Source organism: Mastomys coucha, unplaced genomic scaffold (genome assembly GCF_008632895.1).
Source record: "Mastomys coucha isolate ucsf_1 unplaced genomic scaffold, UCSF_Mcou_1 pScaffold16, whole genome shotgun sequence".
Taxonomy (NCBI): domain Eukaryota; kingdom Metazoa; phylum Chordata; class Mammalia; order Rodentia; family Muridae; genus Mastomys; species Mastomys coucha.
The window spans coordinates 105,776,273-105,801,912 of NW_022196898.1; the positions used below are offsets into that span (position 1 = coordinate 105,776,273).

At 36.4% G+C, this 25,640-nt stretch overlaps 1 protein-coding gene across 16 annotated transcripts in view; it reads right to left on the reverse strand.

Moving 5' to 3' along the window:
• Lrrc7 (leucine rich repeat containing 7) overlaps positions 1-25,640 on the reverse strand; it is a 483,929-nt gene that overhangs the window by 172,045 nt on the left and 286,244 nt on the right. The window contains exons 1-2 of one of the 16 annotated variants that reach the window (XM_031375989.1): positions 19,278-23,711; positions 3,684-3,799 (exon numbers count right to left, since the gene is read on the reverse strand). The exons of 14 other annotated variants lie outside the window; for them this stretch is intronic. Coding sequence is in view for 1 of the 2 variants with exons in the window: in XM_031375994.1 (XP_031231854.1) it covers positions 3,793-3,799 (7 nt within the window). In the remaining variant the exon portion in view is untranslated. Of the gene's footprint in view, positions 1-3,683; positions 3,800-19,277; positions 23,712-25,640 lie in introns of those variants that run through there. One more of the 16 variants, XM_031375994.1, reaches the window with a different exon arrangement.

Genomic DNA, 25,640 nt, shown 5'->3' on the forward strand with positions numbered 1-25,640 from the left:
ACCCTACAAGAACACAAATGCCAGCCCAGGCTAATATACCCAGCAAAACTCTCAATTACCATAGATGGGGAAAACACGATATTCCATGACAAAACAAAATTTACACAACATCTTTCCACTAATCCAGCCCTATAAAGGATAATGGATGGAAAACATCAACATAAGGAGCAAAACTACACCCTAGAAGAAGCAAGAAAACAATGTTTCAACAAATCCACACAAATCTAATTCCACCTCTTACAACAAAAACAACAGGAAGTGATAATTACCTTTTCTTAATATCTTAATATGAAAATTAATATTACCAACATATCCTAATTGATTGAAATCCAAAAATATGAGGAATTAGAAATTTGTTGATTGTCATCCAATGGTCTCTCTAATTTGGTAATTGGAGAAATAGGTCCAATATTGTACAACCCATATACACTTTCAGCTTGTTTGTTTGTGACAGTGTCTGGCTGTGTACAACATAAGGATCTTGAAATCTTGCTTCTCCTATCTCAGCCTCTCCATTAGTAGTGTTGTTTATTTCATGTTTTTACACTATACTATGGTTTTCAGAACAACTTATATATTTCAAAAGTATTTATATACCCAAGGGAGACATAGACAATTATCTTGGAAGGTGGTATGTAGGAAAGAGAACAACAAAGAGTGAGACTGAATGCTTTGCTTGACATTTGTAGCTCTTGTATCAAGTTTGAAGAAGAGGACTTTATAAGTTACTCTTTCTCTGAGATGAATGCTTTTCCAAATTATGACAGCTAATGAACTAGATTCTTACCTGCACCTAATATCTGTGCCACCCTCCAAGCAGAACCATTGTTCATTGAAACAGTTGGTGAATGACTTTATGGATAGACCATCTTAATACACACACCATTTCTTAAATGAATGTAACCTGTTCTCTGTGGGCTGAGAATAAAATCACTCACTCAAGTCAAATAGTTTTGACCATAGGAGGAAGAAGTCTGTATCCAAAAATCATGCCTACAATTCATTCCTCGGCGCAGCAGAACTGTCAACTCTCAGTTACGATGGAGGTAAAATCTTTTGGTGATGTGAGGGTCATTGAAGCACAGCCTTATTACAATAAAATCCAATGTCTAAAAATTGTTCTTATTTTGGGCTTGTACCACAGTAAGAGCCAAGATTTTAAACTCTACTAAATATAAAACAAACAAACAAACAAAAAAGACTTTATATATTTATGTTCATTTAAGAAAATACTAGTAGTGATATATTATTTTGAAATATACAGTTAATATGTTTGGAGTTATTTAACATTTATATTGAGAAAAATGTATGTATTTTCTGTATTATTGTAAACAAGCATCTACATAAGACTATTAAATTGATTGTTGTTTTATATCAAACAACTTTTATAATACTCATTTTTATTGTTATAATATTTTATAAATTTTAAGGGACATGACAAAAAAAGATATTGTAGGTATTGAAGGGGGGTCTCTGGGAGGAGTTGGAGTACAAAAGGAAAACAAGACTGTGATTTAATTCAATTAACTTAAAATATGTTTTTAAATATTAACAAATTCAGATAAATTGAAATTATGTAACTTTTCTCATCATAATGCAATAAAAGTTAAAAAAATAAAAAAAACAATATGCCAATAACTTATAATGGCCAGCAAAGACCCACAACTGAGCAATAAAAAAAAAGAATAATAAAAATACATTTCTAAAGTATGATTTACTAAATGTTTTAATGACAGTAAATGTATACTATTAATACAGTTCATTTTCTTATTATTTTATCTAGTTTTAAAAATCAAATATTACCATTAAAATGTATTTTATAAGATAAGCATATTTATTGTCTTGTTCAAGTAGATTGACACAAACAGATGGATTTAGGACTGCTGACACCTGCTGAGGTGCTCACAGTGGCATACACTGGTCATGGCAAACACAGGTCAGAGGCTGTGACATGATCTTGAGTCCTGATTCATTCACTCCTCCAGGTCAGTTTTAAACAGGCCAAAGAGCTAAACTGTCTTGGCTCAGATAATAGTTACCTCAGTCACTGATTTCTGTTCAATAATCTTTATATATAATTATAGTGATTATGTGTTCCCATGAAATCAGAGAGTAGCCTGGCTTACTACATTAAGGATATGTCTACAAAGTAATTTTCCCACCATCTGGATGCAGCTGCCAATGCAGTTGCAGCTTTATTAGATTTTAAGCTTTGACAGTGGGAAATTCAGTGACTTCCTTGGGACATCATGGAAACAGAAGAGTGACGTTTCTTTTCTTTTCTTTTCTTTCTTTTTTTTAAAAAGTACTTTCATGGCAAGTGCTCTTCATTATTTTAAAAATAAATTTTAGGAAGCTGAATATTGGTGATATTTGGAGAGCATTGAAAATTCATAAGAACACATTATATAACCATACCAAGAGCTTACAATTTATATTAAAGAAGTGATAAAGAATGAAGGCTTGGGGGCGGTGGTGGCGCACTCCTTTAATCCCAGCACTTGGGAGGCAGAGGCAGGTGGATTTCTGAGTTCGAGGCCAGCCTGGTCTACAGAGTTAGTTCCAGGACAGCCAGGACTACACAGAGAAACCCTGTCTTAAAAAACCAAAAGAAAAAAAAAGAATGATGGCTTAACTTCTTAGAATAGCACATGCTTTTAGAAAATTGTTTCGGAGATATATGTGCAATTATGTGAAAATGACAGAAGTCAGCATACAGCACAACCTGCTGAAAATAATGCTGTACACATTGAGGAACTTTACAAACACATTCATAAGTACTCATAGAAAAACAAAGCTATATATAATTTTAACAAAGGAATCAAAATCCACTTTTATGTGCATGTGAGATTTATACAAATGACCTTGCAGTCTAGAGCACTTTCATATTTTGTGTATTTGCCATAGTAGAATGTACACGACAAGCCCAGAAAATTCAGAAAGATTCATTTTGGTTCTATAGCATAAATTTTTAATAAAGTGTCAGATTTTGCTATTTCCTAGACAGTAAAACGAAATAGAACCAATAGTGGACAAGCTTTAAATTCAGTGCATCCCATTTGTAATAGAAAGATCCTTCTAATGGTATTTGGCCAAGCAATATCTTCAACAAAATGGGTATAATTCCTTTCTTTGTCCTTCTTCCCAAAAGGAATGACCTGATAGATACATCATGAAGATCCCTGTTTGATAGACAGCATGTTTTTCAAGGCTTCAATAACAAATGTCTTATTTCTAACTATATGTAAGAAATAGGAATTATGGGATGATTCCCACTTGGGAATCTGTCACTGTGCAAAATAAGCTCACAATGGAACATCAGGCAGGAACACTGGGCACATTCTGTCTCTGAAGAATTTGATGGATTAGACAGCTCTCAAATGATAGCTTAATCTATTTTAAGATAGTCAAATCATATGCAACAGCAGCCTTACACAACACACAGGAAAATAAAGTTGATGAAGGTTGGGGTTTGTGGGCTCCTGCAACTGATAAAATTTCATATTTACTGCAAGTGATGGCAACAGAATACACTTGGAGAAAAATTAGATCTCTCAGAATATTACCGTTAAATTTTAACAAAGACCAAACATTGTGTAGAGAGAGGCAGTAAGAAGGCTGCCCCTGTTGGCAGGTAGCACACCATAAATGTTTGGTTTCATAACAGGATTTGGGAGAACTACCTCTCCAAAGTCTACTGGTGCCGAAGCTCCTGCTGCTGCCGCCTCCTCCTCATCTGTAGGTGCCACTGTACAGTCTCAGGCGACTGGGCAAGGGGAACACTCGGGATCTTCAGATGCTAAGATGAGAAAAATCAATTTCAATGCCCAAAAGATGGAACTCCCGAGGCAGAAGGTGACTACAGTAACTACCAGTTGGTCAATATGACAGGGAGGCAGAATGCCAACTAGTTTTAAATTGATTGCATTTAAATGGGACTTGAAGAAGATATTGGATGGAAGAACAAGTCTAAGATTAGGGAAAATATTAGTAATGAGACTTAATGAAGTGACTAAATGCAGAACTTATTCATGCTTCCTTCCCTTATAGAGAATAGTAGATGTCACTGTCACTGGATAATCAGTGTATTAAGCCATTCTTTAGAGTAAATTCCATGCTGAAATTTCTGAGACTACCTGTGCACGCATAATCAAGTTGTTCTGTAACACAACAAAAGGTAGTAGATGCTGTTCCCACTAGGCAAGAGTCATTATCTTCATACATCCTCATCAATGCTGAATACATCTGTTTAATATTAATGAGCTTTTTAGAAAAAGCTTTTATGTAAGAAAAACCAAAGATACCCGTGGTCTATCTGTCAGTTTGTCTGTCTGTCTGTCCATCTGTCCATCCACTCATCCATCTGTCCATCCATCCATCCATCCATCCATCCATCCATCCATCCATCCATCCATCCATCCATCTATCCATTTATCTTTTATCCATCTATCTATCTATCTATCCCTACCCATCTATCTATCTATCTATCTATCTATCTATCTATCTATCTATCTATCTATCATCTATCTGTATGTCCATCCATCCATCCATCCATCCAATCTCTCTATATATGCATGCCTCTGTAGAGCAATACATTTCATAACATTAAGAGAACGTTTTGACTATATGCCTGGTAGCACATAACTATAATCCTCATACTTGTAAGTCTAAGGTAGAATAATGGTAAATTTGAGGACAGTCTGGGGGGCATATATTAAGACAAATTTCTGATTAGAAGATTATATTGGATTTGAAACAAGCACTTAGTTTTCTTTTTAAATAAATGTTAACTAATTTTGATGGCTTCATGTTTTAATAAAATATGTACACCTTGTGTTCTGAAAAAGGTTTAGATTTGAATGAAATATTGTTAATATATCAAAACAAAATCATTTACAAGAATATTTACTATCTCTGGAAGCCATAGTACATCATGGTTATTAAGTAAAGAAACCATTTTCAAAATCTGGCATTTTTACACAGGCACTTGTACTGGATCCATTACATTTCATGCATGGAAGAGTGACAGATGAGCACAAATTATGACAGATGTTCATTGAGCAGAATTTGTCATAGAAGCCATTGTGAGTCAGTCAATCAAACCATTTCTTGATTTCCTTTACACTTTACTTCCAGGAAGGCTATCAGTCTCAGATTTCAATGAATGGCTGATACATTGTTTTGTTCATATCTTTGATGTTTTATATTTTATTTGTAATAAGTGCTACACTTTTATTAAATCAAATAATTTAAAAAGTGGATATGCTAAAGTAACAAAGCACAATGCAAATTACAACCCCTCAGATAAATGCAATTATAGCTATACAAATTATTAAATAATGGACAAATACCTTAAGCTACATTAGAAGTTTCTCTTCACAGTAAAAGAACTTTTGAAATTTCAATTAAAGATGAAAATGTAATATTTCTTTATAGTATTTTTATGAACATCTAAAATTAATGCACACTAATCTTCAAGTATTTTCACTTTAGAAGGCAAGAATGTACAAATTTATATGATTATGAATTACAGTAGAACTTGTAAAATGGTTTAAAAGTTAAAGTGCACTAGGATTGCACACCAAAGCAATACATTCTTGTGTGTGTTTGACAGCCAATGTACATTCATGGTGAGTATATTTTGTATTCAGATTTTGATATAAATTTGGCTTTATTTCTTTGTTTTTAGGCATAATAAAGCATCATTTAAAAATGTTTATTTTTAGGTCGATATGAAAATGTTTACCTATTGATTTGCATTTTTATTTTGTTATAAAAGACAAAAGAGCATGTACACAATGTTATAGTAAAATAATGTATTCCTAGATTTGCCATATATGACTGTATTTAAAAATTCTTTGAAAATTAAAATATAATTCCACCATATCTTTCCTTTTTTTTTCTCTCCAATCTTTCCCAATTACTCACCTTGCTATCTCTCAAATTCACGGAGTATGTTTCTTTATCAGTTGCTATATATATATATTCTTAAATATAACTACACACTGCTCAATGATTGAATTTTATAAGTCATAAGTGAATCAAAATAGAAAACTCAAGTCAAGCTTAAGTTGAACACACCCATGCTCCTTTTGTATTTTCTTCAGATGATTTGGAAGTAGGCAACATGCTAGTTACAGTTAAAAAAATCATGTTTGGTATCTTGTCTCAGATTTCTGTCTGATCATTTGTTTCTTTCATCAGTCATATATGACTAAAGAATGAAAATGTCCAACAAGTTGTTAATATATTTTTCATTAATAATATTATTCTCATTTCACTATTGAAGAAGCCAAACTTAAGCACCAGCTAAACCTTAAAGAATTATATTTATATTTTTTTGACCTTGAAGTTTGGCATAAGTACACATCATTTTTAAAAACCATAACTAGATAAATTTGTTTTTTAAAATATTAAAAAAATAAGTTTTAAAATTAAGATATAATCATAACACCCCCACTCTATTTTTTCCCTCCAACCCTTCCCATTGATCCCCACCTCCTTGGTTCTCTCTCAAATTTATGGTCTCTTTTTTTATTGTTATTTTAAACACACGCACACACACACAAACACACACATATACACACATGTACACACACATTCCTAAATATAAAAATACTACATGTTCAGTTCATATAATATTATTGTTATATATGTGGTTTCAGAGCTAACAACTTGATATTGGCTAATTCACTAGGGACTAATCCCTAGGAAGACCATTTACCCCACTCTTAGCATTTCCTAGTTGCCTGTAGCTCTTAGACTAACGCTGAAAGCACATGAGCTTTTTCCCTTCAATGTTTGCATGTCCACTAGTGTCCCCATTGTTCAGGTCTATATAGGCAGCTATGTTGGTGAGATTTCATGGACATAGCTTCTCTAACATTTCTCTAACATGAAATATCTCAACAAACTCATTGTTCCTCTGACACAATCTTTCTGACCTACTTCCTCTATGATCTGTGAGCCTTAGGTATATGAGTTGTATTGCAGATGTAAATACAACTTAGGCAAGCAACATTTTATTCTTAATATATATTACCCAATTTTCCCAACCCATATGTCATTAGACACATGAGATAAATAAATCTCATTAAACCATGAGTTTGCTTTTTTATAATAGAGTGGACTACTTTGCCTGGTAGTTTTTAGCCGAAAGTCAAGAAAATATAAAAAAGAAAAAATGTAGCTTAAGAAATTTAAGAGGATGAATTAAGTGAATACAAGTATATCCAAGCTAAATTAAGTTTTAAAATACTTTTATTCTAAAATTTCCATGGTAACGTTTCAGATATTGCAACTATCAAAATGAGATTAATAGGTAACTAGGAGATTGTTCAGCAAGTGCCTCTAGAATAAGGGGTGAGTGAGTTAAACAGTAAGGAAAGGGACAGAGTGAATGCAAGACCTGTTGAGCAACAATGAATTCTACTTTAGCTCTCCCTTTTCCTTAAAAATCATTCATGAAACAGCAAAAAGAGAGAATTCCAGGTATAGGGTTTGACTGAAGTTTTGAAGTAAGCAACTTAGATTGGGTGTCTAGGAGGGACCTGCTTTCCTTGAACACTTGTCTCTTAACTACACTCATTTGGTTCAACACCAGAGGAAATTCTCTTCCTTATTTGTGTTCTCATCCTAGTTTATGTTTACCTCCTCTTGGAAGGACATTGTCTTCTGGCTTCCCTTGTATTTCTCTTTAGTGCCAGCCTCTCAACCAGCTCTAGACTCTGAGGCTATAGGCGATTTATGTCCCGCTGCTTCCCATCAGAATATTTATATGTCTACAAGACAGCTATCACAAGAGAACATTTATCTCTTGTTCATTGAGCGTGCACCATATATAGGTAGTGAATTCAATGTTAGAGAGTGAAGGGTATTGGCAATGGCTGTCTTCTAAAGGAATCATCTATCCCTTTTCTTGGTCTCTTTTGCTTGGTGTTGTGTTTAGGGGAAAGAGTTTTGGTAAGTAGCCATGCTGTCTTTGATCAATCTCAGGCTAGCCCAAAACACACAGTAATCCATCTACCTCAGCCATTGAGTGCTGAGGTTATCAGTGTGTGGCGTTTCATGACCTATTTCAGTTCACTAACCATTCTCTTTTTCAATCTAAAGAGTCTCTACCCATAGATTTGGTTTAATTGATCTAAATTTTTTTGTTGAGGTGAAAGAAATTCTAGGCTGGATCCCACATCTGCTCTTCTTGGGCCAACCTTAGGCAAGGCATATGACTTTTCTGGGCTACAATATGCTTGATGTGTAGAAAAGATATGATGCTTTCTTCAGTCTCCTGTGATGCTAAAATCATAACACATCCCATGCCATCCTTTACCTGTGTCTAGTACAAAAAAGCCTGGGGCATCACTGTGAGGTGTCAGTATCCACAAATCATTACAACTCCTTCTCCAGCCAACACCTCAGGCTTTTCCATTGGAAGGCACTTATTTTCAACACTGATTAATCTCTTTACACTGAGCGCTGATTCTCTCTTCATGTAACAGTATCATTTCACTCATGGCTTTTTTTCTGTCTCTTAAAGGTTAATTTTATCAATTTTATTTCTTAAATATTTGAGGAGTTGGTTCTTTTCAGTACGTCTCTGTTGTCACAGATTTAAACCTTAGACTAATTTTTTACCTGGCTTGCTATAATAACCTGCTAATCTAATTCTTTCTTGAATTCATGTTCCATACAATTGTCAAAAGGAATGTGGACTCATCATTTTTGTATGGACTGAGTTGAATCTCCTAAAAATGATATCTTAATTAGATATCTTTTTAAAATTTTTTATTAGATATTTTCTTTATTTACATGTCATATGATTTCTCCTTTCCCAGTTTCCCCTCCAAAAAACAAACTAACAAAAACAAAAACAACAAGAACAAACCCCTGTTGCCTCCCCTCTCCCCATGCTTGCTACCCGACCCTCTCCCACTTAATGGCCCTGGCATTCCCCTATACTGGGGCACAGAATCTTCACAGGGCCAAAGGCCTCTCCTCCCATTGATGATCGACTCGCAATCCTCTACTATACACATGCTGCCAGAACAATCAGCCCCACCATGTATAGTCCTTGGTTGATGGTTGAGTCCCTGGGAGCTCTGAGGGTACTAGTTAGTTCATATTGTTGTTCATCCTAAGGGGCTGCAAACCCTTCAGCTCCTTTCGTCCTTTCTCTAACTCCTTCATTGGGGACCCTGTACTCAGTTCAATGGGTGGCTGTGAGCCTCTACATCTGTATTAGTCAGGTACTGTCAGAGCCTCTCAGGAGACAGCTATATTAGGCTGGCTTGTCCTTCCTTCAGTTTCTGCTCCATAGTTAGTCTCTGCAACTCCTTCCATGGGTATTTTGTTCTGCTTTTTAAGAAGGAATGAAATGTCCACATTTTGGTCTTCCTTCTTCTTGAGTTTTTTGTGGTTTGTGGGTTGTTTTTCCTGTATTCCGAACTTGTGGGATAAAAACGGCAACCAACAAATTGGGAAAAGATCTTTACCAATCCTATATCTGATAGAGGGCTAATATCCAATGTATACAAAGAACTCAAGAAGTTAGACTCCAGAGAACCAAACAAACCCCATTAAAAATGGGGCACAGAGCTAAACAAAGAATTCTCAACTGAGGAATACCAAATGGCTGTGAAGTACCTAAAGAAATGTTCAATATCCTTAGTCATCAGGGAAATGCAAATCAAAACTCTGAGATTCCACCTCATCCTAGTCAGATTGGCTAGGATAAAAAACTCAGGTGACAGCAGATGCTAGAGAGGCTGTGGAGAAAGAGGAACACTCCTTCATTGCTGGTGGGATTACAAGCTGGTACAACCACTCTGGAAATCAGTTTGGCGGTTCCTCCAGAAACTGGACATAGTTCTACCGGAGGACACAGCTATACCACTCCTGAGCATATACCCAGAAGATGTTCCAACATGTAATAAGGACACGTGCTCCACCATGTTCATAGCAGCCTTATTTATAATAGCCAGAAACTGGAAACAACCCAGATGTCCCTCAACAGAGGAATACAGAAATTGTGGTACATGTACACAATGGAGTACTACTCAGTTATTAAAAACAATGAAATTATGAAATTCTTAGGGAAATGGATGGATCTGGAGAATATCATCCTGAGTGAAGTAACCCAATCACAAAAGAACACACATGATATGCACTCTGTGATAAATGGTTAATTAGATATCTTAATTTCTAGCACCCATAAAATTTGGCTGGTTTTTAAAAGTCATTAATTAAAAATGGAGCTACCTTAATGCAGTACTACAGTTATGCTTATAAAATGAGAAGTTTTGGATACACACACACACACACACACATACCCCTCCCCCACACACATACAAAGAAAGACTACACAGTGACAGAGGGAAGGTATCATTCTCTGCAAACTCAGGAAAGTGGCTGCACAGAAACCACCCCTGCAGACCCCCCTGCCCCCTGAGTCATCAGACTGGATTCTAGGGCACATATTTGCCTCTTGGTGATATCAATAAAGCTTAACAAGTTCAAAAAGATCTCTTCTTTTCCCTGTATTTCCCCAACCTTAAACTACTATTTACAATGCTTTGAGAACAATTCACTAAAAACTGAATTCACCCACATAGAAAACAGTCTCCCTTTATTACCCTTTCCTTCACTCTTGCATGATTCTAATATAGTTATCCACTAATGTGTTTGACTTTTTTCTAAGCATGTCTTGTGTTTTATCCACTTCACTGCATTGATGTTAATTACTTCTTCAGACTCCTAAAGACACACACATACTCTCTCTCTCTCAACTTTGTCTTGTAATTTGAATATTACTATAATTTTTCATTCCTCAGCTTAGAGCTCTGCAGTAGATCTTAGTTTCTTCAAAACCAAGGTTCTTTTTTTTTTTTTTTACTTTTTCTTAATATCTATTTTTTAATTAGGTGTTTTTTTTATTTACAATATCTCCTTTCCCAGGTTCCCCTCCAAAAGAAAAAAGAAAAAGAAAATAAAGTAAGAAAAAAAATAAAATAAAAAACCCGCAAACTAAAACAATCCCCTGTTCCCTCCCCGCTCCCCCTGCTCACCATCCCACCTTCTCCCAATTCCTGGCCCTGGCATTCCCATACACTGGGGCATAGAACCTTCCCAGGGCCAAGGACCTCTCCTCCCACTGATGACCAACTTGGCCATCTTCTGCTATACACATGCTGCTGGAGCCATGAGTCCCCCCATGTGTACTCTTTGGTTGGAATTTTAGTCCCTGGGAGCTCTGAGGGTACTAGTTAGTTCATATTGTTGTTTGTGCTAAGGGGCTGCAAACCCTTCAGCTCCTTGGGTCCTCTCTCTAACTCCTTCATTGGGGACCCTGTACTCAGGACAGTATATGTACTAGATGTCACCACCTATACTGACCAATTATTCATTGTTATTCATTGTACATTCAAAATTAAAGCCAAAAGACAAAAGAACAAAAAATCTGCAATGTATTTCGCATTAGAACTAAAGTAAATATGCATTTGAAAAATTCTCAAATCATTGCTAAACTATTACATACCAGTGTCTCAAGGAGTTTGAAAAAGTGACATATTACTCCTATTGTGCCCTTCATGTATAAACTTTTTGGGTTTTAGTCAATTATAATTATTGGCAAAAACAATAAAGACATTGCTAAGAGCATTATTGCTCTAAGAATAAGTCCTACAGTCTGAAATAGTCATCAGTTTTAACATGGGAGCTTAATAATGCCTTGACAGTAGACAGCAATTACCAAAGGAGTGTGGATGTAGAGTTGACATTCTATGGTAAACAATTAATTTCAAAGCTAATTGAAAGAAACTTTGCCATGAATAACAGCATCATGAAGTCTGGTTATTGTTAGAGTTTGATTATGAGTTCCAAGAGTGTTCTTGTGTTTTTATTTCCTGGGCCTGCTGATGATAATTGTGTCATATTAAGACATATGTTTCATGAGTAGAATGTGATAAACAACCCTTGAATCAGAGGGTGCATGTTTGGAAAGTCTGCCTGACATTAGAGCCTATTTAATTTTTTATTAACATTTGGGTTTTGTGTGTCCATCACAGAGCTGTTGCTGTGCAATATTGGAGAGCACATTCTTCCCTCCAGCATTAAGCTGCAGCTGCTGACCTTACTGTCTTCTCTCTGGCATGAAAACTCTGTATTCTTGGGAAACCACTGCTTCTAAAGAAGGCATCTGTGATCTTGGGTGAGAGAAAGCAGAGCTGAGATTCTTTTTCTCATGTTTTATCATTTGTCTTTTTTTCCTTTTCAGACCCTCTGATGAAAACAAACAAACAAGCAAACAAACAACCCAAATAAACCACAAACAAAACAGAACCAAACCAAACCAATACAACCAACCATGACTAGTAGTGGTCTTGAGTAATCTTTCTATCCCAATACCACAGTGCTAGAAATAACAACACAGTTGAAGCTGCAGTTCCCTCTTGAGTTTATCTTAAGTTTCATTATTTTGCAAGTTGAGAACGACTGTCTTAGGGAATGTGTATCAGTTTACTATTGATAGTTAGATGGTTGCCTTCAGACATTCATTTCTCTTTAAAATTTTCATTTACTCAAAGCTGCTTTTCTATCAGGTAATAACATCCAGGCAATCTCCCTTCTCCATTACTCCCAGTGAGTCTGAAGTTGTCATGGTCACAGTTGATTGCCTGTTCACCCCTGAGATATATAGTATGGGTTTGTTAGCTCTGTCTCCCTGTGTTATTTTCAGTGCCCAGCTTATCCTTATGCTCTGCAGGCCCATAGCTCCTTGCCTGGAGCAATCTTATACCTATTAGTGTTGATGCCCTTCCACCAGCAATTCTTAGCTTTTGCTTCCAACAATTAGACTCCATGAAGCCCTATGCATGGAACGAAGCAGGTATTTAATGAATACTTGCAGAACTCTTGGTACATATTCTATAGCTGGTCAGCTAAAGCCTTTGCTAACATCATGACTGTAGTGTAAGACTGCAATGCTACTCCATATGCCCTTTTGTGGCAAAGCGAGTTGGTTTCCCTGGGTCATTGGAGGTGGGGTGATACAGTTCCTGTCAGCTAGGATATCCACAGGTGAAATTACTAGATTCATCCTATTTTCACACTTTTGTTATATACTCATTCCATCCTCAATGGCTAATGACACAAACAACATTTTGATTGAAAATTAATGCTGACATTTGGTCAAGGGCCAATTAACCTTTTCATCCATTCTCTCCTCTCCTTCTCTAACAAGTCAGCATTCCTAAGACATTAAAAGGGCATATCAATTTCTGGCCTTCATTAGACCTTATAGGTTGCCATAAACACTTGAGTATTTTTTAGCACACAAAACAATGTTGCTTCTATTCCTTACATAGTGAAAAGAAGCCCCTAAGTAATTCATTATTCACATTTTCAAGTCTCTCACTGATTATGAAATGCTTATACATTTTGTTTTGAGTACATTTCAATGGTAGTAGAAAACTTTTCAAAGTGTCTTTTTTCGTGTGGTGGTATAATTGCCATATTGCCTTGACTAGTATGGATAGCTGCTGTTCTTAACAAAAATAACAGAATAGATTTAGGGGTTTAAGTGTTGGTTACCAGTGTTTGAAAGATTCAAAATGAGCAGAGGACAGGAAATGGGTGATTCTGATGACAAATTGAACTAAAGCACAGGCAATGGACATTTAGAAAAGGTAAAATAAGATATACTACTTATGGTTGTAATTTGATATTTTGCTGTGTGGTTATTAGATAATTACCTCTACATATTAATTTCATGTTAGTGTTGCTGCCCTGAGGTGAAAGATTGAGTTTATTTTATCCATCCTTCTATCTTCTGCATGGAGTCAGTGTCTTCTATGGAAATGGACAATAAGCAGTTGCTGAGTGGATCTCATATTTGAATGAACTTGAAGGCTACATACACTGGCCAGTCTATGATGCAGTAAGTATAGAGTGGTGAACAAGCTGGGATTTCTCTCATGGAGAAATCTGAGCCAATCATCTATGTTAACACAGAAATTATAAATGTGTGCTTGGAAAATTCCAGTGATAGGAGGGGCTAATTTATATTTCAAGACCACTAAAGACCTTTTAGGGTAAATGGCATTTGATTTGAGATTTGAATGATAAAAAGGTGGCAGAGCGTTCCAGACAGAAGGAAATGAATAAGCAAGTTAGACAGATTTGACAGAGCTTTTTGACTGACTAATGTGGGAGTAAGAAATAGGGCTGAGATGATTCACAGGCTCTAGAAAATGTTATTTCTATTAGTTGAGCCTGGAAATGCTAGACAAAATGAAGACAGTGATGCATAGGATGAGCCCAACTGTCTCAGTCCAATTTCAGAGCTCCTGTGAGGTATTGTACTTAAAGTGGAGACTCTCCAGAGTGTGGCTACTGAGGGGATAGCCCTGAAAGAAGTAACCACCATGTTATGAACTCTTACTCTGCTAATTTTCCCAGTGAACTTGTTGGGATACACTTTCTACTTGCTGAACATGCTTCTGTTTCTGTTCAGTGTCCTTTGTACCCTAACTCCTCAAATTCATGACTTCTTGAATTATTTACTGACACAACACACACACATACAAACACACACCCCTACCAGATGAGTCCATTGTGTGCATGTGTGTGTGTGTGTTGACCACTCATGATTCGATAACCCATCAAGGTGGTTGTCCCCTAAACAAAACAGTCTTCCTTTCTCAGCAGTCATTAGTTGCTGATAGCTCTTCATGTATGGGTGTAGTCTTGTGAGATTTTCTCCATCTACATTGGCATATACACTGGTGATTTTACTTGTCTTGTTTAAGTGACTACATTGTTGAGATTTCAAGGGTGTAACTCCCTGTCATAGATAGAGAATACAACCTTATGACTCTTAAAATATCCTTTCTCTCTCTCCCTGTCCCTCCCTGTCCCTCCATCCCTCTCTCTTCCTATCTTCCTCTCTCTCTCTCTCTCTCTCTCTCTCTCTCTCTCTCTCTCTCTCTATCCTCTCCCCTCGAGGATCTGTCAGTGGCCCAGAACTTTTCATGTTGGGTTTTCTGTCTAGCTAGCAGTTCCAAGGTGTTTTTTCCACTTCCACAATGCTAAGATTACAGGAGTTCACTGTTATGTTTGACTTTTTAATGTAGGTATTAGATATTGGATTAGTCCTTGTGCTTGTAAGGAGAGTACTTCTCATTGGTGAGCTAGCTTCACAACTCCAAGAAAATACTTTTTAAAATACTTTCTTGGGATATATACTGTTTTCTTTATTCCCAGATGAGGGCAATAATTGTTCTTTATGAAAAAAAAAACCTAACAACTTTTGTGGTTGTTTTTGAAGATAATTAAATAGAGATAATTCATGTGTAGAGTTTTCCCATGTGTACAGACATGCTGGAGACTATCCTGCTTGATACATGGGAACTGGGGATTACAATGAAATGTTATTTCAGCACAGATCATTCAACAAGGAATATGACTTCAGAGAGTTGCTCTACTTCTCAGAAACTCTTCAACAGGTGCCAGAAAGCTAGACTTTAGTAATTGATGCTACAACTTGTCTGTAAGCTTCAGGAACACCTGTAATTCCAGTCCCACCACACACAGACATGGAAGCAAACCATGAAAGCAAGAGTGTCTGGTCTGGGAGCCAGCCGAAGTTCCCATTAGCCTTTGGCGTATGGCTATTGTAGCTAGAACCACCTGCTGCCGGCAGGTTCCACTTACAGATCAATGCTCCATCTCCTGAAGGACAGCTTGGATTTGTAAGTCTATCCCCCCTGGGGGCATTATGCTCACTCTGTGTCAGATCTTTTGGCAGCACTTTTGTTTTTCTATCTGATTTTCACTGCAAGTTTTCTGTAAACTGAACCTGTGCAATCATTCTTTGTGTCCAGCAGATTTCAAAATTGAATATGCTGTGTTTTAGAAGCGAAAGCACCCTAGATACTCTTAGTGATTATCGGATCACACAAGGTTTGCTCATTTGACATTTGACAGAAGGCCATGATATGTTGTGCTCTTTGATCAATGTTTGGATATTCAGTTGCTCCATAAATTAAAAGAACATCACAGAAAAGTTCCATTGCTGCTGAAAATGTGGATTCTATAGTGTATTATAAAAATTCATATTTCTTTATTGCACCTAAAGTACATCAATGTAAGAGTTTTCCAATATTTCTATGATTCGATGCCTTAGATGTACGCAAAATTAAAGAATGACTTCTGTAAATTTGTGTGATTTTGCCATATCTATATTTCAGTAGTTATAAATAATTCAAATATCTTACATTTGTCTTTCACCCACTTGCCACTCTTTATAGGCCCTCATCTGACCCAAGTAAGTAAGCCAGTATATTTCTACTATATTTTTTTCTCTGCAGTTTTATAATTGTGTACAAAATACACACAGGAAGCTTTAGAGTCATTAGTTTATTGATTATATTATCTGATGTGTTCCTGAATATCCCTTCGCTCCTCAACAATAACTTGTTGACATGTGTTTATAACTTCTCTGCATCATCATTGTTCAGGATTTACTCTGATAATAGACTTTTCTTAGCCTTGTTTTTCTTGGTAAGAAATATGCCTGGTGACTGTTTTCAACATGGCATGAAGCAGTCTCATATAATTTTGTATCAAGAGGACTCCTTACTGTGACAAGTATATTTACTAAATAGTTCACCCTTTCTCACTGACTTAAGTGAGACACTTTCACATTGTCACGCTTTAATTCCTTACAAACACTGAGATCTATTTTTGTCTTTCCATTGTTTTTACTGTTACCATTTATTTTATATGAATATGTATTTGGCAAGAACTTTGAGTACTGTCTTCTTATATATGTTAAAGTAACTCCTCTATCATTAATATTATGTGTTAAAAATTCATAGCTGACATATATCATTTGGTTTTTTTTCTCACTTGAACACAGATTGTCTCATTTAATTAAAAGCCTTTGCAAACTTAAAGAAAAGTTAGTTGAACTTATTTTGAACTTCATAAATGGAAATGTCACTTGAGATATTAAATCTTATATAAGAAATATTTTTCATTATTTTTGTATCTTCTTTGCTCATCAACAATAATTTATTTCATAAATTTTATACCTTTACTGTGAACTTTACTTCTCTGTATTATTTAGCTCTGTTGCTCTAAGGAATGCAATATTTATTTCCATTTTTGTTGACATTCTGATATTCATAGTCTCTAACTATCTTGCAAAATTAATTTTATTCTGTGTTGTTGAGATGGATCAGCAGAGGAACAGGGTTTGGTTCCATAGAGGTTCACAGCCATTTGTAACTCCAGTTCCATGGATCTGACATCCTCTTTTGGTCTCTATGGTACTATGCATACATACAAGTGCATGCATATACACACATACACATACACACACACACACACATACCATACCATACCCCATGCCAGTCATATACATAAAGTAATATTTAAAAATTGTTATTCATTTTAATTACTGTTTTGAGTCTCAGATTTGCCAGGGCATGGCACAATTATGTGCCAGCAGGGGCACTGACATTATTTATTTTCATTTGGTGTCACAAGCCTGGCAGAGCTTCTTTTGGTTCCTCATCTACCTATAAGAGTTAACCAATATTAAGGCTTCAGCTTAGGCCACTAAAATCAGGGACTTGACAAGGCTGCCCTCTCTCTCTATCTATTCAATATAGTACTTGAAGTTCTAGCTAGAGTAATTAGATAACCAAAGGAGGTAACTTTATAAATTAATGTTGAATTTGAGCTGTTATATTTGATTAACAGTTTTAAACATATAGATTACTGATGTGTAGTGAGGGTTTCAGATTTCTTGGTATGACTACAGAATGGAAGAATCATCTGGGCTCATAGACCTCTCCCACTTTCAGCACTATGTGTTGATACACAATTTCTTTCATCTGGAACTAAATCTTTTATAATGTTCCTTCTACAACAATCTGAAAACTTACTGCCAATTTAAATAATTTTGTCAGTTACTATACATAAAGAGAAGAAATGGAGGGATTGAATTTTATTGAGAACCCTAGCTGGCAAAATGTCATCCAACTGTGGCTTCTTTTACAGTTTTATATAGACCCTGAATCCTCATCAGCTTTATCAGGCCTACAGCATAGCATTCAGACCATGAATTACTTAAAGGCTCACAACATTCCCAGCATGACATTTCAGCAAGCTGCAGAAAGTTCTGGAAAAGGTTTCAGCAGCAATTTACAGTTGCGTTATGAGTTTTTTGATCCAAAGTGCTTTAACTGGTGTGCTTCCTAAGTAAGTGTTTGGTCATCTATAAGAGGCCACATGGCCTCACAGTGCCCTTTTCTGCTTTGCCATGTCTTTCTTTTGGACACATTTGAATTTTGCAGAATGTCACATAAACTCACATTTTGGGATATGTACCATCAAGTATTTTATAAGGAAGTTTATCATGACTGCCCTTCCGAAGACCCAACAAGCAGCTGAAAGAGTCAGATGCAGATGTTTGCATCCAACCAATGGACAGAAGCAGCTGACTCCTGTTGTTGAATTGGGGAAGGCTGAAAGAAGCTAAGGAGAAGGGCGATCTTGTAGAAGGACCAGCAGTCTCAATTAATCTGGATCCCTAAGATCTCTCAAACACTGGAACACCAAACAGACAGCACACACCAGCTGATATGAGGCCCCCAACACACATACAGTAGAGGACTTCTGGGTCTGTGTTCATTCAGAGATGATGTGCCTAAACATCAAGAGACTGGAGGCCCCAGGGAGTTTAGAGGTCAGGTGGCGCTGGGGGGTGGGGGCATCCACATAGAGACAAGGGGCTGGGGAGGAGGTGTGTGATGTGGAGCAGTTGGAGGGTGGATGGAGGGTGGGGCAGGGAATGCAATACGGGGTGTAAAATAAATTAATTAAAAAAAGAATCTGCTCAAATTTGATATTTATTTTCATTATTGAAGTTGAGCATACTAGAATAACTAACCTAAGAAAAACAAGTCTATGTACTACTCTGGTGCAGCAGTTAAGCCATGTGATAACATCGCCAACACATTTGAAAACAAAAGTTAGCAACAAAAATGAACATCTGGTATGCTCTCCCTAAAGCCTGGGCAGTGGCTGTCAAGTGATGTGAGATAAAGAGAATGTAAATTATATTTGAATTATTAAGCTGTCAGTCACCAAAAATCCCTTGTGGTAGACAGATTAATGCACTTAGCTTCCTACTAACTTACTGTCTTTAAAAACTGTTAGCGTTGGCTATGTGCCCAGCTACTTGGCATGACTAGATGCACAGTGGTACTTACTTCAAGTCATGGCACCTGCTTTCATGTAGCAAAAGTTCTTTGGGAACTCTCACATGGCACCCAATATGGAAAGAAAGAAAATGAATGAATGAATAAATGAATAAACAAATAAATAAAAAGTTACAGTTCTTCTATGTACAGCTTTTAGTCTTCTTGGGGATATATTTATACCACTCCCTTATTTCTACTACATTCAATTCCTTTCATTTTTCAAGCTTCTGTTCTTACAATCACCTTAACTTTCTCCTGCATCCCTTTTTCCTTTCTGCAGGATGATTCCCACTAGCTTGTAAGGACACTTTGATTCATGAGACTGTCCTTATCCAGTTACACCTCACGGCTTGGTTTTGCAGTTAAGCCTGAAAGAATTCTCTGTACTCACTTTCTGCTAATCTGTACTCTCCAACCACTCTGATGAGCTGATCACAGTGCACTCCTGAAATAGCTCCCATTGATCTATTGATGACCCATCTAGCTGAGGCTGATCTGCAGCTTTCTCTTCCCATCTTACTTGACTTCTCATCAAGGATGGGTACAGCTCACTCTTCTCTCACTTGTCTTTTTTTTTTTTTTTTTGGATTTCTGCTGCATTTCCTGTATGTTTTTTTCTTTTTAAAATTTTTGGTCTCTACCTTTAGGGTATTTTATAGGCTTGTCTTCAATGCTCAAACAATAAAAAAACGATGTGTTCCAAGCTCAGGCCTGAGACTCATGATATATTCCCTCCTTTGACAACTTCAGTGAGTCCCTTAATTTTAAATTTCGCTATGTGCTGATGACTCTTAGGTTTACATTTCTTCCTCCTTGAATAGTTGTTTTTTTTTGCAACTGCTTATGCTTGATCATCTTGCCAACATCACAAAACCTTGTTTTTCTCTACCTGCTCCTCTTCTAGTTTTCTCCATATCCAGAAACTGCCCCGAACCATGTCATACCTGAACTAAGGAACCTCTCTAGTTACTGTTTTTCCCTCTTACAGCATTCTGTTTATCAAACTGCCTCTGATTCCAGCATGGCTCTCAGTTCTTCCTGCTTACCATCTTCAGAGATACTGCCTTACCTGCAGTGACAATTTTCAAACAAACATTCTCTGCTACAGTGGTTTCCTGACAGCATCTCTCTTTCAGTCAGTTTTCCATGATTCTACAGAGCAGCTGGTTGGTCCTGGTGGATCTTATATTCTGCCACAGATTTCTCTTGCTGGAAGCCTCAGTGGCTTGTTAAGAACAGCTTGCATCCTAATTCTGAAACACAGCTCACAAAATTCTCATAATTTTGCTCCACACACTGCTTGCCTCTATTCTTAGACCTCCTCACCCAAGCTCACCACACTTAAAGTACTCTGGCTTTCTCTTCTGACACATCAAGCTTATGTTGTATAAATGTCTCAAGCTTCACATTTATGGTCTCCATGACTTCTCTTTTCTACATTCCATCGTTCACATTCTCATTTCAAAACACAAACTCTACCTTTTTATGTCTCCCATGAACAGTTTATCTAAAATTGAAAGAGGTTTCCAAACTCTCCCCAAACTCACAGATACCAAAATTCTCTAATCTTTCAATTTCTTCAGAGCATCCATGTATATTTTTTAGGTGGTCGTATTTTGTTATCTGCTTCCCTTCACCACAGTTGTAAGTGACTGAAATGCAATGACTTCTACTTCCCACTGTTATATCCTTCCTAAAAGAGAATCTAACTCATATCTGGTACATAAGCTGCTACAGCTATTTTTAATAGACTTTCCTTATTATATGAAGTGAGAGTTTATCAGGAGGATGGAGAGGCACCAGCCTACAGATTCTTTTCAGAGAGTTAAAGGCTAACAGTGAGTGAAAATAGGCTTATGGTCTTGAAAGTCACATAAGTTTTGACAGTACTGTGAGCAGTGAGTGGAGCAGTGACCACATACAGGTTTTGATGGTGCTGTATGAGCTATGGGAAAGCAAGGCTTTGCATCCATTTTCTCATAAATAGAATTTAGGCATCAGAACTTCCTTTTATAAATCAAATATGTATTCTAAAATGTACATCTATTTAAATGGATGTAATAATTCAAGACATGCCTTTTAACATTGTCGTTGTGTAAGAATTGTGATTCCATTATCTTTTGGAAATTGCATAAAACACTTAAGTAGAATGAAGTTTGTTATTAGAGATGTTTAATTTAGAAGTGCATTGCAAAATGCAGTAGCCAAAAATATCCTTAACAATATTCTAGTACAATTAAAACATAAAAATTATCAAAGTGCCCCTGATTATTTCCAAAACGCTACAATTGTTGCTTTTTAATCCATCCACATGCCAAGAGGCATTATTATATCTCATCTTTTTAGAATGTATATAAATCTAAAAAGCTAATGGTTGATAAGAGTTATAGCTTTTCAATCAAATTAGCTTCATTTTAATCTTGAAGAGGATTTATTTTATAGCTAGAGAAGATTGCCATTAAATGTTAAATGTGAACAGAAGTCCTATTAAGGCTATAAATAAAGGTTAAATTTAAAGAGAAAGAAATAGAATTATAATGTAGTTGAGGAAACGACTTGGGCCTTTCCGAGTGAATTTTAACAACCAAATATTTGTTTTATTTTTAATAAAATAGACAAACTAGTTTTCTGAATAAAACTAAAATAAGATCATTTTTAAAGTGTGAACTTTGCTTTTAAAACTGTCTAGTATAAATTTCCACCCTGGTTACAGAATTCATGATTGAAGTTTATGATAAAGCAATGCAATGGTTGAAGGACATTTTTGAATTTTTCAGACAAAAAAAGGATGTGTCAAGAGAGTTTCTCAGTGATAGGAAGCTTCATTGACTTAATATACAAGGTAGCTTTGAATCATCAAGAAAATGTTAGAAGCTAATGAATCTCACCATGCAGAACAGCTAAGAACCTCAGCATGGCTGCCTTGTGAAATGTGGTGCACTTCCAAATTGATATATGTCATGATATACTTCAGAGAGTTCTAGAAACAATAGAGAGACAGATTGCAATGGTGCAGGTATAAGGATGGGGATGCTAGAGGAAGAGGCTAGTGTATGGGGGCTTGAGGAGGCAACAAGGAGAAGGGAAGGTACTCAGGGGTAACAGAAACTGATGTGGACATGTAGGAAAAGCATGTGTAGTTCTCACTTCCAAGGTAGGCAGTGCTCTGTGTGGGATGCAGAGGTGAAGATACTTTTGGTCCTGAGTTGGAGAGGATACTGTATCTGAGACCTGGCTGTGGATGAGTGGAACAGGAACTCAGGCCAAAGCTCAGGCTTCAGTGAAGACACTGGTGATTCTTAACATGGGGTTAGCATCTGAGAGCATGGGGACAAAACTAATATGCAGGTTTTCTGTGTATATTCCTGCTCCAAGATGCTGAGAACAGGTGATGTTACTATGTGGTACTCTTCATGCTGTTATAGACATTCCATTCATTCCAAAGCTATGAAGGAGGAGGCTAGCATCATGTTAACCTGAGTTTTCCTGTCTATGGAGACTGAGTTTGACAGTAAAGACACAGACCTTGAATATACATATTTCCTGATACAGAATGATTTGTTAGTTTTTATCATGTTCATTACTATTTAAGTTCAATATTTAGTCAAAGAAACCACCAAGCTAAAAATGCAAAAGTTAATCTTTAAAATTTAATAATTTGATGCCTAAGCTTTAAAAATATTTCATTGAGGAGAGACTGTGAGTTTTTATTAAGTATTGCTACAAATAAGAGAGTTATTTTATCATTTATCACTATATTTTATTAAGATTTTTCCAATAAAGAAAAAAATAAAAATTAATATTAATCCCTTTGTGATAGATTTTTTTAAAGAGAAAATAAAAAATCATGTAACTCAACATATTTTTAACACATCTAAATATCATAAGCTCTATTATAAATATTTAACTACAAATTTTCCAAGCATTATTTGATCAGCAATTACTCAATATTTTCAGATTTAAAGAGGCAATGATACCAAATCCTCCTTAAAGTAAGAATGATGTGGTTCAGAGGAAGTTGAAAACTCAAACAAGCCATGAGGGCCTGACTACAATTCCAGGCTCTGTCTGTAAAGCAATTGGCCACTCTCACACATCTGCTCTTTTCAGGGTTCAGGATAATCACTCTGTAAAATGCTATGCTAGGTACGCTTCTGCAGCTTTTATCTCATGGCAAATGAAAGGATCAGGGCTCAAAGCAGCTATTTACTGGAGCATGGAGCCCAAAGTCATTTAGATTTCCAGGGGTTATATGCCTTTACTCTACATGTTCCTACCATCCCCTTAGTAGTCTTAAATCTTAATTATACCAAGAAGGTCAAGAAGAAATATTAAGTAGTTCATGTGATAGCTCATAATCTTTCTTTCCACGAGCCTATGGAGAGTTCATGTGTTATGTTTTAAAGGATAGCCAGAAATTGTACACTTACACTACATCATAGTTTATGAGCTGTTGTTATGTGCAGAATGTCAGACACCTGGTGAGAAAACGTGTTGCTCTCTAAGGCCAGAGGAAATGACATGGTTTCCCTTGGGACACTAGCTTGTCACCATGTCTAATCCATAAAGAAAACCCATAATGGGATGACACTATGTTCAGCAAAACCATGATGCATTGAAGATTTATAAGAATTTGAGTTAATATAATTATAAAACACAAATATCTGACTATAAATTACAGATAGAAAATCAGAATTGATAGAAACACCAAGAAGCCATTCAGGAATCTATGCCTGACAAGGGCATTTTTTTTTCTGCAAAGCACTAGAAAATTCATCATAGTATTTTACTGAAATGGAGGTTGAGTACCCTCTGTCAACAATATGCTGATCAGAGAGGAGAGGAGGCTGTGGTCATACTTGCTTCTGAGCTTTTTATTTCTTTTCAGTGTGTTGACATTGATAGTCTGTATCAAAACAGAAGATGAAGAGAGGGAGAACATGGTACTACAGGCAAATCTGTCAATGAACTAGCCTTAGTAAAGAAGAATGAAAGATTTTCCATGAAAATTAAGTACATGTAATATACATTACGTTAGTGAATTGTCATATGCTACATAAGTTTGCTGGAAGAACACTGGGATGAGGAGGCCATCCTTGTCTCAGACTAAAGCATGTTTATTTCAAACTTCCCATCCTGGGGCTGGATGGCTCCTTTCTGTGACAGGGATAAGGGAGAACAGGAAATATCTCAGTTAAAAACATGGCATCCTTGAAAGCAGCCAGATTATAGCAATTCTGGCCCAGGGAAGGGTAAGGAGGAAATTGGTTCCTCTGTTGATTTCTGTGGGATGATGTAAGCTCCTCGTTTGACTATGTTACCTTTGCTTTCTCTCTCTGTATTTCCACTGGATGTTGTAAGTGCCTGATTTGATGGCTTTTACTTCTGTTTGCTGTTTCTGTATGCTGCATGTGTCATCTGCCTCTACTGTTTGCCTGCCACCTGCCATTTATTCTTTTACTTTGGCTTTGCTGAATACTGTGTAAACTCACTATTTGAAACCTAAAGTACAGCTGTAATAAATCATTCTATGGGCTGTAAGGAACAACATGTTACTTGGAAATGAGCGCTTTAGATATATGAGTGATAATTATGAATATAGACACTACTTATATGTAAAATATATAACATGTACATAGCATAAACATACAGCTCCTTTTCATTTGAAACACAGTGGCTTTTCTACTTGGGTATCTTACTTTATACATGTCAACTGTCCCTTTGATCCCTGTGTCCATAAGTTTTCAGAAATGAAACTGGTAACTTCCTTGGTATTGATCATGCTTTTATCCTTAGAAATTATCTTTAAAAGTAACTTTTCAGAACAAGATTTAATCAAATTATAAAAAACAGCAAGGTCTCCCTTACTCCTTTCTTCTATTCTCCCTAGTCATCCTCCGCCCCGACTTCTCACTAGTTCTGAGGGCTGCTAACTGCAACTTGAGAGTAAGTAGCCTGAAATGCATAAGGCTGAAGCCTCTCCCCCAGAGACAGCACCTTAGAAAGCACAGAAGCATATTCCAGACAGAGGGCTCTAGGAAGTTGTAGCTCTGTTAACAGTTGGGGGAGGGGTAATCTCATCTTCTGAGATGAACCAGCTAGGAACCACCCTTTCAATTCTGATACCCAACTGAAAGGAAGGAAGAGACAGGCAACTAAACATAAGCAAAATGAAGCAAACAGAGCAGGTTTCCTTTCACATCTAACATTCATCTGAATGGTCTCACACTTTCAGATTACCACCCAGAACACTGTTAACAGAATAATTGTTTGTGCTTTAAGAAATAGTATTATTGAATGTCAAGGTTTTTACTTTGTATTATATACTCTTCTTTCAGATGCTTGGTGTCTTCTGCCACCACATCCAGCTGA